Source organism: Hemitrygon akajei, chromosome 11 (assembly GCF_048418815.1).
Source record: "Hemitrygon akajei chromosome 11, sHemAka1.3, whole genome shotgun sequence".
Classification (NCBI taxonomy): Eukaryota; Metazoa; Chordata; class Chondrichthyes; order Myliobatiformes; family Dasyatidae; genus Hemitrygon; species Hemitrygon akajei.
Window position 1 is genome coordinate 161463108 of NC_133134.1, and position 17259 is coordinate 161480366.

The 17259-nt window shown below is 45.8% G+C and overlaps 1 protein-coding gene across 1 annotated transcript in view; it reads left to right on the plus strand.

The window, feature by feature from the left end:
* The window catches only part of LOC140736195 (N-terminal EF-hand calcium-binding protein 1-like), a 161547-nt gene extending 145426 nt beyond the window's left edge, over positions 1-16121 (plus strand). Inside the window, exon 13 of the mRNA XM_073062099.1 lies at positions 11024-16121. Coding sequence (XP_072918200.1) covers positions 11024-11061 — 38 coding nt within the window. The 3' untranslated portion in view covers positions 11062-16121. The remainder of the gene's footprint in view (positions 1-11023) is intronic.
* Positions 16122-17259: the final 1138 nt, after the last annotated feature.

The window sequence follows — 17259 nt, forward strand, 5'->3', positions numbered from 1 at the left end:
GGGTAACAGAACCCTGGTGGCAGGCCTCCCAACAGTAGCTGGGTTGTAGGCCTCAGATACCGATGGGAAATAGAAAAGGCATTCCAAAGGGGTAGTGACAGTCGTGGCAGATCTCAACACGCACGTCAGTTGGGAAAATCTGGTTGGTAATGGATCTCAAGCGAGTGAGATTATTGAATGCCTACGAGATGGCTTTTTAGAGCAGTTTGTCATCAGGCCTACTACGAGATCAGCTATACAGGTTTCCCCCGCTATCCGAAGGTAGACCGTTCCTATGAAACCGTTTATAAACCGAAATGGCGTAAAGCGAAGAAGCAATTACCATTAATTTATATGGGAAAATTTTTTGAGCGTTCCCAGACCCCCAAAAAAAAACCTACTAAATCAAAGCAAATAACACATAAAACCTAAAATAACACAAACATATAGTAAAAGCAGGAATGATATGATAAATATACACCCTATATAAAGTAGAAATCTTGTATGTACGGTGTAGTTTCACTTATCAAAAGTGGGAAGACAGTCAGCTGAAATCGATTTGGAGAAAAAAAATTGGCACGTACATGCATACGTACACAACTGCCTGCACAAGGCTTCACAGTCATGGTAGTCTTTCTTGGGGTAAGCACACGTAAACAGTACAGGTGTCCCCTGTTTTTCGAACGTTCGCTTTACAACACCTCGCTGTTATGAAAGACCTACATTAGTTACCTGTTTTCGCTAATGGAAGGTGTTTTCACTGTTATGAAAAAAGACAGCGTATGATGAAAGACAGCGTATGATGAAAGACAGCGTATGATAAAAGACAGCGTGTGATGAAAGACAGCGTGTGATGAAAGACAGCGTGTGATGAAAGACAGCGCGTGATGAAAGACAGCGTATGATGAAAGACAGCGCGTGATAAAAGACAGCGCATGATGAAAGACAGCGCGTGATAAAAGACAGCGCGTGATAAAAGACAGCGTATGATGAAAGACAGCGTATGATGAAAGACAGCGTATGATAAAAGACAGCGTATGATAAAAGACAGTGTATGATGAAGGACAGCGTATGATAAAAGACAGCGTATGATAAAAGGCAGCGCGCGCGCTGAGCAACTGAGCTCCCCCGGAACTGCATTCTAGCCAGCATTGCTTAAACACGTGCCTGTGAGCTTCTGTGCTTTATGTCGATTTATTTTGTGTATCTGTTAGCAAGATGAGTTCTAAGATATCAGAAAAACCTAAAAGAGTTCTTGCTGATGAGACCCACCACGGTCGTGTCATCGGTGAACTTGATGATGTGGTTCGAGCTGTGTGTTGCAGCACAGTCGTGGGTCAGCAGAGTGAACAGCAGTGGACTGAGCACACAGCCCTGGGGGGCCCCCGTGCTCAGTGTGATGGTGTTGGAGATGCTGCAACTGATCCAGACTGACTGAGGTCTCCCAGTCAGGAATGTCTAGGATCCAGTTGCAGAGGGAGGTGTTCAGGCCCAGTAGGCTCAGCTTTCCAATCAGTTTCTGAGGAATGATTGTGTTGAATGCTGAACTGAAGTCTATGAACAGCATCCGAACGTATGTGTCTTTTTTGTCCAGGTGGGTTAGGGCCAGGTGGAGGGTGGTGGCAATGGCGTCATCTGTTGAGCAGTTGGGATGGTACACAAACTGCAGTGGGTCCAGTGAGGGGGGCAGCAGGGTCTTGATATGCCTCATGACGAGCCTCTCGAAACACCTCATGATGATAGATGTGAGTGCAATGGGACGGTAGTCATTTAGGCAGGACACTGAAGACTTTGTCGGCACGGGGACGATGGTGGCGGCCTTGAAGCACGTTGGAACGGTGGCGCTGCTCAGGGAGATGTTGAAGATGTCAGTGAGAACATCTGCTAGCTGGTCTGCACATCCTCTAAGCACTCTGCCAGGAATATTGTCTGGTCTAGCAGCCTTCCGTGGGTTGACCCTGCACAGGGTTCTCTTCACATTGGCCATGGTGACACACAACACCTGGTCATTTGGGGGGGGGGGGGGGGGATGGACTTCCTCCGCGACACGTGGCTTTCTGCCTCAAAACAAGCATAGAAGTTATTCAGCGCGTCTGGGAGGGAGGCATCACCCGCACATTCAGGTGATGTTGTCCTGTAATTGGTGATGTCCTGGATGCCCTTCCACATGCGCCTCGTGTCGCCGCTGTCCTGGAAGTGGCTGTGGATTCACTGGGCGTGTGCACGCTTTGCCCCTCTGATGGCCTGGGACAGTTTGACCCTCGCTGTTGTTAGGGCTGCCTTGTCGCCCACTCTGAAAGCGGAGTCACAGGTCCTCAGCAGCGCGCGCAGCTCCGCAGTCATCCATGGCTTCTAGTTAGCGTGTGTAGTGATGGTCTTGGCCACAGTAACGTCATCGATGCACTTGCTGATGTAGCTGGTCACTGATGCTGTGTACTCCTCTAAGTTGGTTGGAACGTTGTCCGCGTCAGAAACTGGAAAAGGAAATGTGATTGTATACGATCATGAAATATACTCAACATGCCAGTGAGGTAGAGGGTGACAACCTTTTGTGTGCAGTTTAAATTCCTTTGTGCGCTTGTAGCAAAAGATGTGTGTGTGTGTGGGCACATTGATTGTAAAGCGTTGTGCTGATCACTGCGATACTCAGTGTCTTGCTGACATTGTGTGAGAGGTGGTGGTTGTGGCAGCACTCAGCCAGATTTTCAATCTCCCTCCTCTTTGCTAATTCGTCACCACCTTTGATTTGGCCTACCACAGTGGCTATGATTAGTCAACATGAATCTGGCCTTGGAGCTATTTCCAAGAACTGCTTGTAATCTGATCTGTTTGCAGGTTAGACGTGTGGCTGCCCGGCAATATATTTAAATAAAAGCACAAGTCAATATACAGTATTGTGCAAAACCTTGGGCACATATATCCAGCTAAGGTGCCTAAGACTTTTGCACAGTACTGTATTTGTCAACATGGAGTGGTATATCTTGTATATACAAAGTATGTTGGGAAGGGGAGGGTGAATGCTGCAGGAACGGTGTGGAACAGGTGGCGGAGAAGGAGTGCCAGGGGTGGCGAGTGGCGCCGGGTACAGACACACCAAGGTCGTTTGATTGTACACAATTGTTTTATTGATCATTACAGAATAGAGAACGATATCAGAATCAGGTTTATCATCACTCACTGATGACATGTTTTGCTGCAGCAGTACATTGCCATACGTAATATATGTACGGAGATATATGTACCTTTTGCACAGTAACTGTATTTAAATAAAATGCAGGCCAGCCAGCGGCAATGTGTAGTTTCCGATAGTGGGTGTGTTTAGGGCCAGAGGGCACAGCCTCAGGGTACGAGGACATCCCTTTAGAGCAGAGATGAGGAATTTCTTTAGTGATGAATCTGTGGAATTCATTGCAGTGGATGACTGTGAGGGCTGTGATAGGTTCAAACTCCCAGGGGGATGGATTCTGGGGCTGCAGAATCTCTAGGTCTTCATACCAAGGTGTTCTCCAGTTAGGGCACTGGCTGTAGGTACAACTGGAGCCAGACAAAGTCAAATCAAGTCACTTTTATTGTCATTTTGACCATAACTGCTGGTACAGTACATAGTAAAAATGAGACAATGTTTTTCAGGACCATGGTGTTACATGACACAGTACAAAAACTAGACTGAACTATGTAAAAAAAAAACACAGAGAAAGCTACACTAGACTACAGACCTACCCAGGACTGCATAAAGTGCACAAAAATAGTGCAGGCATTACAATAAATAATAAACAGGACAGTAGGGCAAGATGTCAGTCCAGGCTTCGGGTATTGAGGAGTCTGATAGCTTGGGGGAAGAAACTGTTACATAGTCTAGTCATGAGAGACCAAATGCTTCGGAGCCTTTTCCCAGACGGCAGGAGGGAGAAGAGTTTGTATGAGGGGTGCATGGGGTCCTTCATAATGCTGTTTCCTTTGCGGATGCAGCGTGTAGTGTAAATGTCCGTGATGGCGGGAAGAGAGACCCCGATGATCTTCTCAGCTGACCTCACTATCCGCTGCAGGGTCTTGCGATCCGAGATGGTGCAATTTCCGAACCAGGCAGTGATGCAGCTGCTCAGGATGCTCTCAATACAACCCCTGTAGAATGTGATGAGGATGTGGGGTGGGAGATGGACTTTCCTCAGCCTTCGCAGAAAGTAGTGACGCTGCTGGGCTTTCTTTGCTATGGAGCTGGTGTTGAGGGACCAGGTGAGATTCTCCGTCAGGTGAACACCAAGAAATTTGGTGCTCTTTACGGTCTCTACCGAGGAGCCGTCGATGTTCAGCGGGGAGTGGTTGCTCTGTGCCCTCCTGAAGTCAACAACCATCTCTTTTGTTTTGTTCACATTAAGAGACAGGTTGTTGGCTCTGCACAAGTCCGTTAGCCACTGCACCTCCTCTCTGTAAGCTAACTCGTCGTTCTTGCTGATGAGACCCACCACGGTCATGTCATTGGCGAACTTGATGATGTGGTTCGAGCTGTGTGTTGCAGCACAGTCGTGAGTCAGCAGAGTGAACAGCAGTGGACTGAGCACGCAACCCTGGGGAGCACCCGTGCTCAGTATGATTGTGTTGGAGATGCTGCTCCTGATCCGGACTGACTGAGGTCTCCCAGTCAGGAAGTCTAGGATCCAGTTGCAGAGGGAGGTGTTCAGGCCCAGTCAGCTCAGCTTTCCAATCAGTTTCTGAGGAATGATTGTGTTGAATGCTGAACTGAAGTCTATGAACAGCATCCGAACGTATGTGTCTTTTTTGTCCAGGTGGGTTAGGGCCAGGTGGAGGGTGATGGCAATGGCGTCATCTGTTGAGCGGTTGGGACGGTACGCAAACTGCAGGGGGTCCAGTGAGAGGGGCAGCAGGGTCTTGATATGCCTCATGACGAGCCTCTCGAAACACTTCATGATGATGGATGTAAGTGCAACGGGACGGAAGTTATTTAGGCAAGACACTGAAGACTTCTTCGGCACGGGGACGATGGTGGCGGCCTTGAAGCATGTTGGAACGGTGGCGCTGCTCAGGGAGATGTTGAAGATGTCAGTGAGAACATCTGCTAGCTGGTCTGCACATCCTCTGAGCACTCTACCAGGGATGTTGTCCCTGGTACCCTAGACCCTAGAGGGAAGCACAACTAGCCTCCCTGGAGATGAGGATTGAGGCCCGTGTCAGTGCAGGGACCCCCTTGTGGTACAGGCTGTGCGAGGAGAGTTCACGGCATGCCATGTACCGGCAGAGCAAAGGTTGCAGCCGGTGCCAGAGAGAAAGCAGCAGGAGGACCCAGAGCTCGAGGATCCTGAGGTGAAGCAGGTCTCCTCTCTTCGCCCGGTGAGTGAAGGAGGAAAAAGCCATCAGCAAGGCCTATGAACAGATTTCCACCTCAGACATTTTCTCTGTCTCTCAACGTGCACTCGGGTTGTTATGTGCATTTGGGAGGTAAGTTATGTATAACTTGTGTTAATTTAACGTCAACTTTCATTTGTCTTGTTTGCTGTGTAGTGTGTGATGCCACTAAATGCTAATGTCTGTGGCATTTCACCGTGTCTGTATGCCTATGATAATATACAGTCGGCCCTCCTTACCCGCGAGTTCCGCATGCACAAATTTAACCAACCGCGAATCGCGAAAACCCGTAAGTGCTCTTCCAGCACTTGTTGTTCCAGCATGTACAGCTTTTTTTCTTGTCATTATTCCCTAAACAATGCAGTATAACAACTATTTTACATTGCATTTACATTGTATTAGGTATTATAAGTAATCTAGAGATGATTTAAAGTATACGGGAGGATGTGCGTAGGTTATCGTGGATCGGGATTTTTAAAAAATCAAAAGTTCTCTTACTAAGTAAGTCAGAACAGGTACATCCTGTATTATTTATTGTCAGTTAACGTTTGTCTTAGTATATAGCATATATTTTACCTTTCTATGCATATAAGACACTTAAGAACGTATGTTTCAGCACCGGGCTCATCCCAAGTTCAATCCAGTGACAGATTGCTCCCGAGCGCGCTCTCCATCCATGCCTGGTTGATGTGGAGGATCAAAATCACAAAACCCCAAAACCCAGTAATTTAACCACTGCGTTGCTTAGTAACAATTGTAGCTTTCATCGGGGCAGGGCCTTTCTCACTTTATCCTTTAAAATTGTTCCAATCGTGGACTGACTGTAGCCTAATGCTTTTCCAATGACCGATGGCGTTTCACCTCTTTTCGATCGCTTTATTATTTCCACTTTATTTTCAATCGTGATCGTGGTTATTTTTGTGAACAGAAACACTGCGGATTCAGAGTTCCGCCGCCGGGTCCTAATGCCCACCGCTCTGAGACAGGTTAAATAAGGTCTGGGGTTCCGCTGGGTCCTAAGGTCCACCACACTGAGACAGGTTGAATAAGGGACTTGAGCATCCGTGTTTTTTGGTATCCGCGAGGGGTCCCGGAACCAATCCCCCGCGGATAAGGAGGGCCGACTGCACAGCAGCTTAATGTCCCTCTCTGAATATTGACTGACACAAGATGCAGAAAGACGAAGGTAATGTCCCATGGGAGCTCCTGTCTCTGTACTTGCTGTCAGGTGTAAACCAACTTACTTATTTAGAAATACAGCACAAAACCAGTCTTTCCGGCCCAACAACCCACCTATTTGACAGCAGCAGACACGAGGAAATCTGCAGATGCTGGAAATTCAAACAACAACACACACAAAATGCTGGTAGAACACAGCAGGCTATTTGACACCAGCCTAATTTGTCCTATTAAACACAAGACAATTTTACAATGACCAATTAACCTACTAACCAGCAGGTCTTTGCACTGTATGAGGAAACTGGAGCACATAGAGGAAGTTTGCACTGAGTCTGTGAGCAGAGTGTACTAACATCTTATGGGCGGGGCCTGAATTGAACTCTAAACTCTGATGCTCTAATAGTGTCACGCTAAGTGCAACACTACTGAAGCACCGTAAAAATCCAATAAAATGTAGCTAATGTTTCAAACGGCCTTTCAGTGACCGCTACACAATAGCTGTATTTAATACTCCCAAGAATGTGCAATCTGATTTCTAAGGATATTTACATCTCCTACGTTATAATGCAAAGAAATTTGCATTAGGCTTTTAACACTTGATTTGAATAATGGATGCCTACCAGTCAGTCTTTTACATAAATTGCATCAGCCAAGGTAGGAATGTGCAAAGTTTCCTTCCCGCAGAAAGAAGCACTCTACAAAACAACAGCTCACTTTTTTTATAGCATCCTTAAAATAGTAATATACTTGAATCAGATAAACTTCCTGGTGCTGCTGCAAGCAAGTATTGCATTAGACCTGAGCATACGTGTATTTGTGCAGGTAACAAGCTCCAAATCAAAATCAGAAACTCTTTTGTTATCACTGACGTATGTCATGAAATTGGTTGTTTTGCAACAGCATAACAATGCAATACATAAAACAGTCTCTAAATTATAAAAAGAAATTTCTTAAACATTAAACACGAGGAGATCTGCAGATGCTGGAAATTCAAACAACAACACACACAAAATGCTGGTGGAACACAGCAGGCCAGGCAGCATCTATAAGGAGAAGCACTGTCGACGTTTCGGGCCGAGACCCTTCGTCAGGACTAACCGAAATGAAAGATAGTAAGAGATTTGAAAGTAGTGGGGGGAGGGGGAAATGCGAAATGATAGGAGAAGACCGGAGGGGATGGGATGAAGCTAAGAGCTGGAAAGGTGATTGGCAAAAGTGATACAGACATATCATTCTGATATGTCTATCCATGGCCTTCTCTACTGTCAAAATGAATCCAAACTCAGGTTGGAGGAACAACACCTTATATACCGGCTGGGTAGCCTCCAACCTGATGGCATGAACATTGACTTCTCTAACTTCCATTAATGCCCCTCCTCCCCTTCTTACCCCATCCCTGACATATTTAGTTGTTTGCCTGTTCTCCATCTCCCACTGGTGTTTTCTTCCCCCCCCCCCCCACCTTTCTTTCTCCTGAGGCCTCCCATCCCATGATCCTTTCCCTTCTCTAGCTCTGTATCACTTTCGCCAATCACCTTTCCAGCTCTTAGCTTCATCCCATCCCCTCCGGTCTTCTCCTATCATTTCCCCCTCCCCCCACTACTTTCAAATCTCTTACTATCTTTCCTTTCAGTTAGTCCTGACAAAGGGTCTCGGCCCAAAACGTCGACAGTGCTTCTCCTTATAGATGCTGCCTGGCCTGCTGTGTTCCACCAGCATTTTGTGTGTGTTCTTAAACATTAAATAAGTAGAACAAAAGATATAGTTGGGTAATGTTCATGGATTCATTGTCCATTCAGGATCTGATAGTGGAGTGGAAGAAGCTGTTCCTAAAATGTTGAGTGTGTGCCTTCAGGCTACTGTATCTCCTCTCTGATGGTAATGTAGAGAAAAGAGCATGGCCTGGTGGTAGGGGTCCTCAACGATGGATGCCACCTTTTTGAGGCATCTCCTTTTGAGGATGTTCTCACTGCTGGGGGTGGGTGGTGGTCCAGTGCCCATGATGGAGCTGGCTGAGTTTACAACTTCCTGCAGCTCTTTCTGATCCTGATCAGTGGTCCCACCATACCAGACGGTGATGCAGCCATTTAGAATGCTCTCCACGGTACATCTCCAGAGATCTGCTGGACTCTTTGGTGACATGCCAAATCTCCTCAAGCTCCTAATGAAATATAGCTTCTTTGTAACTCCATCAATATTTTTATTAATATATATGAGTGGTAGGGTGGAGGTATGTCCCTGCCAAAAGAGGGATAAGGCACACCTGAGGTGGGCATCTTGGTTGACTTGTGCGGCTTGGATCTAAGGTCCTGTTTCTGTTCTGTATGAACCAGTTTAAATGCAGTGCATCCCACTCATTAAGAAATGACCAACAGTAGCAGGATGGACATGTCTCTATCAAAAGAAGGTGTAAGACTCTCCTTCCCTCCACTAGCCTGCAGGTCACCCTTGGGCAAGGTGTAGCACCTGCTCATCCCCCCCCCCCCCCCACACACAATCAGGGTCACGTGAAGCCATGGGGAGCAGGTGGTGGATGGTCATATGAGCGGATGGCACATATCACAAATCCTGGTTATGTGACCACTGACGCCAGACAGACGATCTCTGAAGAGTGTTGATAATGGCTGGGGTCACCCATCATGTAAAGACACTGCCCAGAAGAAGGCAATGGCAAACCATTTCTGTAGAAGACTTTGCCAAGTCATGCAAGGACTATGATCTCCCATGTCATACGACACGCCACATAATAATGACGATGATAGCTTGACAGAAGAGTCACACTGAAACACATCAGGAGAAATGATTGGTCAACATGGCCAGCTTTAAGAGGCATTTTAAAAGGAGGAAAAGGAGTTAAAGAGGCACTGAGGCTTAGAGGTGAAGCAGCAGAACACTGGCACCTTGAGGGCTGCAAATGTCCAGGGGCCACATTACCATTGCATGGGGGCTTACATTTGAATTTGTTTTTTGTCTCCTGTCAACCTCGGCTCCTGTTATGTTGAAGTTGTATAAGACGTTTGAGTCTGAATTTTGAAGTATCGTGTGCAGTTCTGACCACCTACCTACAGGAAAGGTATCAATAAGATTGAAAGGGTGCAGGGAAAATTTACAAGGCTGTTGCCAGAACTTGAGAACCTGAGTTATAGGGAATGATTGAATGGGTTAGGGCTTTATTCCCCAGAGCGTAGGAGAATGAGGGGAGATTTGATAGAAGTAATTGTGAGGGCTAAAGTTAAGGTGAATACAAGTGATTTCTATTGAGGTTGTTTGAGACTAGAATTGGAGGTCATAGTTTAAGGGTGAAAGGTGAAAAGTTAATGGGGAACCTGAGGGGGATGTTTTTTGCTCAGAGGGGGGTGAGAGCGTGGAATGAGCTGTCAGCAGAAGTGGTGGGCACAGGTTGGATGGCGACATTGAAGAGAAGTTTGTATGAATACGTAGGTGGGAGGGGTATGGAGGACCATGGAGAATCAATGGGACTGGGCAGAATAATAGTTTGGCACAGACTCAGAGGTTCTGCTTCTGTGCTGTAGTGCTCTATGACTCTAACCTGAATGGTTTCATGATAAGTGAACCTTGAACAATCATCTTGGACCAGCGGGCATTTTGCTGGCATAGTTCTATGAATGAGGAGACTCATCTAGAGAAGATGTGGTTCTTGGAGCAGGGGAGGTTAAGAGCAGGTTTGATAGGGGTGTACAACTCCTTGAGGGAAATGGGAGAAAAGTCTGCCAGACTTGGCAGAAAAGCTAGAGCTCATGAGATATAATGTAATAAGGGACCAGCAGGTAAGTGCCATTACAAGGAAGGCATGGCAGTGCCTCTGTTTTCTTAGGAGTTTGCACAGCTTCAGCATGTCATCTGAAACTTTGACAAACTTCTATAGATGCACAGTGGAGGCACTCTCTTCTTCAATTCTCCATTCTGAATCCCCTCTCATCCCTTCCCTTCTCTTCACCTGACCATCACCTCCATTTGGCTCCCCTTCTCCTTCCCTTTCTCCCTGTCCTATCAGATTCCCTATTCTTCAGCCCTTTACCTCTTTCACCTATCACCTCCCAGCTTCTTACTTCATTCCCCATTCCCCACCTACCCACTACCCCCTCACATTTCATCTGCAATCTTGTACTCCTTCCCCTTCCCCACCTCATTCTGGCTCCTGCTCCCTTTCTTTCTTGTCCCGATGAAGCGTCTGAGCCCGCAATGTTGACTGTTTATTCATCTCCATAGAGGCTGCCTGACTTGCTGCGTTTCCCCAGCATTTTCTGTGCGTGTTGCACAGGGCTACGGGCGATGAGTATATGTAAAGTAGGTGGGCCAGTTGAAGAACTCTAAGAGGAGACAGCACAGTGCGTAATGGGCCAAACGGTTGTAGCAATTCAATTCAACAAACACAAAATACTGCATCATTGTTTAGGGGGGATTTGATAAGGAGGGGGTGTTGGCATCTGGACTCCAAGAGGTAAAAGTTAACTCCCATCATGCTGTTCTTCATCATTTACAGCCTCTTGGTGGATCATAAACAAAAACAACAACAACTGAACCCTTTACGTTGGAGCGCAACATCACTTTTGAAGAGTCACCTCAGCAAAGCATCACCCCCGAAAACGTTTGATGTTGCCCCCGGAACCGAAGACGTCATTCAAACCATTGCCAAAATGATTTCTTCAGAAAAGAACTGCACTCTCAAATACAAGTAGCTACTATGTAAAATGATTGCTGAAATTATTCATTGTGAAATGCTGATGGGATGCAGTTGACCTGTGAGCCCAGTGTGACTAACGATAAGTTATGATTTGCTTGTCTGCACCTCCCCTATTTCCATTCCACACAGCACTGCACTAATTTGCTTCGTAATGTAATGAAAACTAAGTCAACACGTGATTTAATGAGCCAACTGTTGTCTAATTCTAGAGGAATCAGAATTTGCAAGGTAATGGTGATGGAGTCGGATAGTGGGATTGAGCGGAGACCTAGCAATGTATGATAGACAAATGATTTCCTTCTGTGCTTTATACTTATTTACCTCAGCCCATCAACCCTACTGGGGCATTGCCATTGCCAGAATCCTCTTTCCTGGGCTAGTCTTTCCAGTTGTCCCTAGATGTAGCCCAGCTGGTTAGCTTCAAGGTCACATCACCAGGTGTTCTTAGGCCAGCCTCTCTTCCTGGTGATGGAAGGTTGATTGGCTCTGTGGCTTCCACCGACTGCAGCTTTCACCTCATGACTATATACGTCTTCTAGACGAAGATCCTTCCTCTCTCGGGGATGCGGTCTTTGAAGCTTCCTCTGGTGCTTCTGTAGCTCTGGGTTTTTATAGGATAAGGTTGCTAGCCCCACGCCCGAACCTCCTCCTTTCACAGCCAGGCTTTGGACTGCCCATGGCGGAGTTGTGCTTCATATATACCTCCTGTTATTCCCCAGCTTTCACAATTTCCTCTCTGCCATCACATTCTCTCTATTTTGACCATAGGACATGGGTGCAGAGTTAGGCCATTTGGCCCCTCAAGTCTGCTCTGCCATTCCGTCATGGCTGATTTATTATCCCTCTCAACCCCATTCTCCTGTCTTCTCCCCATGACTTTGATAGCCTATAATCTAGAACTATCAAGTTCTGCTTTAAATATACCCAGTGACTTTTCCTTTACAACCGTCTGTGCCAATGAATTCCACAGATTCATCCCAGGTGACTAAAGAAATTCCTCCTCATCTCTGCTGTAAAGGGATGCCCTTCTATTCTGAGACTGTGCCCTCGGGTCCTCAACTTTTCCACTAAAGGAAGCATCCTCTCCACTTTCACTCTACCTTGGCCTTTCATAATTCAATAGGTTTCAATGAAATACCCTCTCATTCTTCGAAACTCCAGCGAGTACAGGCCCAGAGCCGTCAAGCACTCCTCTTGAGTTAAATCTTTGATTCCTGGGTTGATTCTTGTGAACCTCCTCAGGACGCTCTTCAATGTCAGCACATCTTTTCTTAAGCAAGGGACCTGAGACTGCTCACATTTAGCAATCTCTGGTTTCCACACATTGACCAGCCTTCCCTTTTGCTCTCTCCCCCCCCCCCCCCCCCCCATTCTCTGCATCTTGAAGCTTTACTTCACTTCAGGTATTTCCTAGTCCTGTTGAAAGGTTAACTCCGTTTCTCTTTCCAGAGGAGCTGCTCGGCCCACCGATCATTTCCAGCACTTGCGGCTTTTACCTCAGACTTCCGGCGTCTGCAGCAGTTTACCTTTTGGGTCGTGCTAAAGGTTAAAGTGCTCATTTGAGAAGCAATGTGTTGCTCAGAGGAGATCCAACCAGAGGACTGATTGACACTAAACCTTTATTTTGATTTTACTCCCTAGTTGAAGATAGTAAATGGGTTGGCAGAAGTACCAGCGAACCAGGTTCAATTCCCTCCACTGCCTGTAAGGATTTAATAAGTTCTCCCCATGACCACGTGGGTTTCCTCCGGGTGCTCCGGTTTCCTCCCACACTCCAAGGATGTACCGGTTAGTAGGTTAATTGGTCATTGTAAATTGTCTCATGATTAGGCTAGGATTGGATTTGGGTGGCGCATTTCGAAAGGTCAGAAGGACCTATTCCATGCTGTATCCCAATAAATAACGTTCTGTGAGTCTAACAGCTGAGGCTGGACGTGTACTTTGAATTCACAGTAGCTTGCAACCCGTGCTTCTGAACAGGCGCACTCTGTCCTTACTGAATGTAGGCTGTTCTCAGTTCTCTGCTTATCCTCGAGCGGAAGTGTCCTGGTGCACAGTGAGGCAAGTCCCTTTAACCCTTGCCTCGTCGGAGTGTCCAGTCCTTCCCAGCACCAGTATTACCATCAAGTACAGAGCAGCATTGCATGCTGTGGTTTAGCCGGTGAGATTCGTTGTGTTTTCAGTCACTTAACAGAATGTTAACTTAACAGAAGGCTACTGGCCACTTCCCATCCCTAAATGCCCAAATTAGAGTCACAGAATCATAAAACATTACTGCAGACCCCTCGACCCATCTAGTCTGTACCGAACTGTTATTCTGTCTGGTCCCATTGACCCGCATCGAGACCATAGCCCTTAATACCACTCCCATTCATGTTCCTATCCGAACCTTTCTTGCAGAGCAGATGATAGGCCGAATGGCCTAATTCTGCCCCTATGTCTTATGGTCTAAGTGTTGCAGTTGAACCCCTATCCACCACTTCCACTAATAGCTCATTTCACGCTCTGAGTGAAGAAGTTTCCCCTCATGTTCCCCTTAACCATTTCACCTTTCACCCTTAACCCATGACCTCTAGTTGTCGTCCCACCCAACCTCAGTGGAAAAACCTGCTAGCATTTACCCTATCTGTACCCCTTATAATGTTGTATACCTCTATCAATCTCCCTTCAATTTCTGCTTCAGGGAATAAATTCCTAACTTATTCAACCTTTCCCTTTTAACTCAGATAATCAAGTCCTGGCAGCATCCTTGTAAATTTGCTCTGTACTGTTTCAATATTTTTGAGGAGGTTGTCGAGAATTGAGACTGGGATTGGAAGTACATAGGAATGAGGTGGCAGCTTCTCTCCCAGAAGGATATTAATTAGTTTCATAGCTGTCATTAATGGGATTTTCATTTTAGCTTATTTATTCAATTATGAAAACTTAAATGCCTAGAAATATAGAAGCAAGTATATAATGGCGAGGCTTTATAAGGCATTGGTCAGAGCACATTTGGAGTAGTGTGAGCAGTTTTGGAGAGGATCCAGAAGAGGTTTACGAGAATTATCTCCAGAATGACAGGGTTAACACATGAAGAGAGTTTGATACCTATGGGCAGGTCTGTCCTCGCGAGAGTTTAGAGAAAGAAAAGCAGGTCTAATTGAAACCAACCTAATTTTGAAAGGCCTAGATAGAGTGAACGTGCAGAGAATGTTTCCTATAGTGGAAGAGTCTCAGGCCAGAGGCTGGTGTATCTGTGGAATTCATTGCCACAGATGGCTGTGGAGGCCAAGTCATTGGGTGTATTTAAAATGCAGGTTGATGGGTTCTTGATTCATAAGGGCGTCAAATGTTACGGTGAGAAAGCAGGAGACTGGTGTTGAGAGGGACAATAAATCGGCCCTGATAGAATGGTGGAGCAGATTTCAAAGACTGATGGCCTAATTGAGCTCCAATGTCTTATTGTTCTTATGGTCTTATAATGGATTAAGACCTGGAATTGTTTTCTCAGTGAAAAGATTGTACGTGCTGGAGTTAAGAAAAGTGAGGGAGGACTTAATTGAAATGTATAAACTTCTGAGGGGGTTTGGCAAGTTCAAAGTTCCTTTATTATCAAAGTATATATGTAGTTTACAACTTGAGATTCTTCTTCTCCACGATAGATGTGCTTTTCCCTTTGTGGGAGAATCTAGAACTAGGGGTCACTATTTATAAACAAAGGGTTGACCTGTTAAAACAGAGGTGAAGCAAATTTTGTTTTTTTGCAGAAATTTGTGAATCTTTGGAAATGTCTTCCCATAGCAGAGTGGAAACTGAATATCTTTGAGGCAGTGATTGATACTTTCTTGTTAGACAAGGAGATTCGATGTTATCTGACTTGGTAAATGCGGGCTCACTCTTAAGTTTTAAGAATAAATTGGATAGATAACGTGAATGGGAGAGGTCTGGAGGGTTATGGACTGGGTGCAGGTCAATGGGACAAGCGGAATAAAGTTTTGGCAGAGACTAGAAGGGCCGAATGGACTGTTTTCTGTGCTGGAGTGTTCTGTGGTTCTATGGTTACTATGCATAGATAGAAGGTGAGATTATAGTCATGTTAGCTGTTATCTATACTCGGTGACCATTTCTTTTAGTACCTCCTGTACCTAATAAAGTGGCCACTGAGTATATGTTCATGGTCTTCTGCTGCTGAAGCCCACCCACTTCAAGGTTCAACGTGCTGTGTGTTCAGAGATGCTCTTCTACGTGCCACTGTTGTGACACGTGGTTATTTGAGTTACTGTTGCCTTCAGGTCACCTTGAACCAGTCTGACCCTTCTCTCATTAACAAGGCATTCTCGACCACAGAACTGGCTGCTCACTGGACCATTCCCTGTAAACCCGAGAGGCTGTCGTGTGTGAAGGTGCCAGCAGTTTCTGAGATACTCAGACCACCCTGATAAAGTGGCGACTGAGCGTATGTCTGATGGTCAAAATTCCTCAGTTGCAGTGGATTGAAATGTGAATCTCTGGATGCTAGCTCTGTTATATTCCCCACGGGATAAAGAAAGTATGTTTTTGATGTTGTGGTTCTGATCTGTCCTTAAGAAGGCAGCCCAGGATTTCCCGATCCCTAGTTCTGTCAGCACGGGTACACATATTCAGTGGCCGTCATCATCTGGGCAAACCTCTGACACTTAAAAAAGAGAGACCACGGCAGGAAGCCCACGCAGAGATAGAAATGTAGATTTGAGCAGAAGAACTGGAAATTCATTTGTGGATGATGGAACATTCTTAAGAGATATATTGCCAGAGGGATTTTGGAACATTACGGATTTCTTTACACATTTGCATTGGTGGGTTATTTAGAATATTACTGTTTATCTGTAAGTGAAATGATGTAACGTAAGTAATAAAACACATTGGATGCAAGGAATGTGGTCTCCTTATTTAACAGTGAGTTAAAGCTATTACACTGCATCATATTCAGATATTTACTGAGACAGGTGTGTGTATTATTTCACAGAGTCATAGCATTACTGTGAAGAAACAGGCCCTTCTGCCCATCTAGTCTGTGCTGAACTATTATTCTGCCTACTCCCATCAACCTGCACCTGGACTCTTGCCCAATCCTGCCATCCATGTACTTATCCAAACTTCTCTTAAATGTGAGAGGGTAAAGGCTCCTCCCACCATTGAGCACACCCACGAGGGGGGCTGCCCCAGGAAAGCAGCTTCCATCCTCAAGGAGCCTCACCATCCAGCCCATGCTCTCTTCTCTCTGCTACCGTCAGGAAGGAGATACAGGAGCCATAGGTCCCACACCACCAGGTTCAGGAACAGTTATTACCCCTCGACCATCAGACCCCTGAACCAGGGTGGTTAACTTCACTCACCTCAACTCTGAACTGATTCCACAACCTGAAGGCTCTCTTGCAAGGATTCTACAACTCGTGCTCTCTATATCAATGTATTTATTTATTATTAGTTTTTGTTTTGTACTTACACAGTTTGTCCAACTTTGTGTGCAGCCTTTCATTGATTCCATCGTATTTCTTTCTATCTACTGTGAATAAATGCCTGCAAAGATGAAACAGCAGGGTAGTATATGCTGACGTATACGTATTTAAATAATAAATTCACTTTGTAGTTGAGGGTTTACGCTCAGTGACCTCTTTATCAGGTACCTCGTCTACGTTATAAAGTAGCCACTGACTGTATGTTTGTGGTCTTCTGCTTCCGTAGCTCATTTACTTCAGTCTTCGACATGCTGGATGCTGTTCTGCACACCACTGTTGTAATGTGTGGTTATTTGAGTTACTGTCACCTGCACGTCAGCTTGAACCAGCCCGGCCATTCTCCTCTGACCTCTCTCATTAACAAGGTACTTCCATCCACAGAACCGCCAATCACTGGATACTGTTTGTTTTTCACACCACTCTCTGTAAACTCTAGAGACTGTTGTGCATGAAAATCCCAGGAGATCAGCAGCTTCTGCGATACTCAAACCACCCCATCTGGCACCAACTATCATTCCACAGTCAGAGTTATGGAGATCACTTTTCTTCCTTATT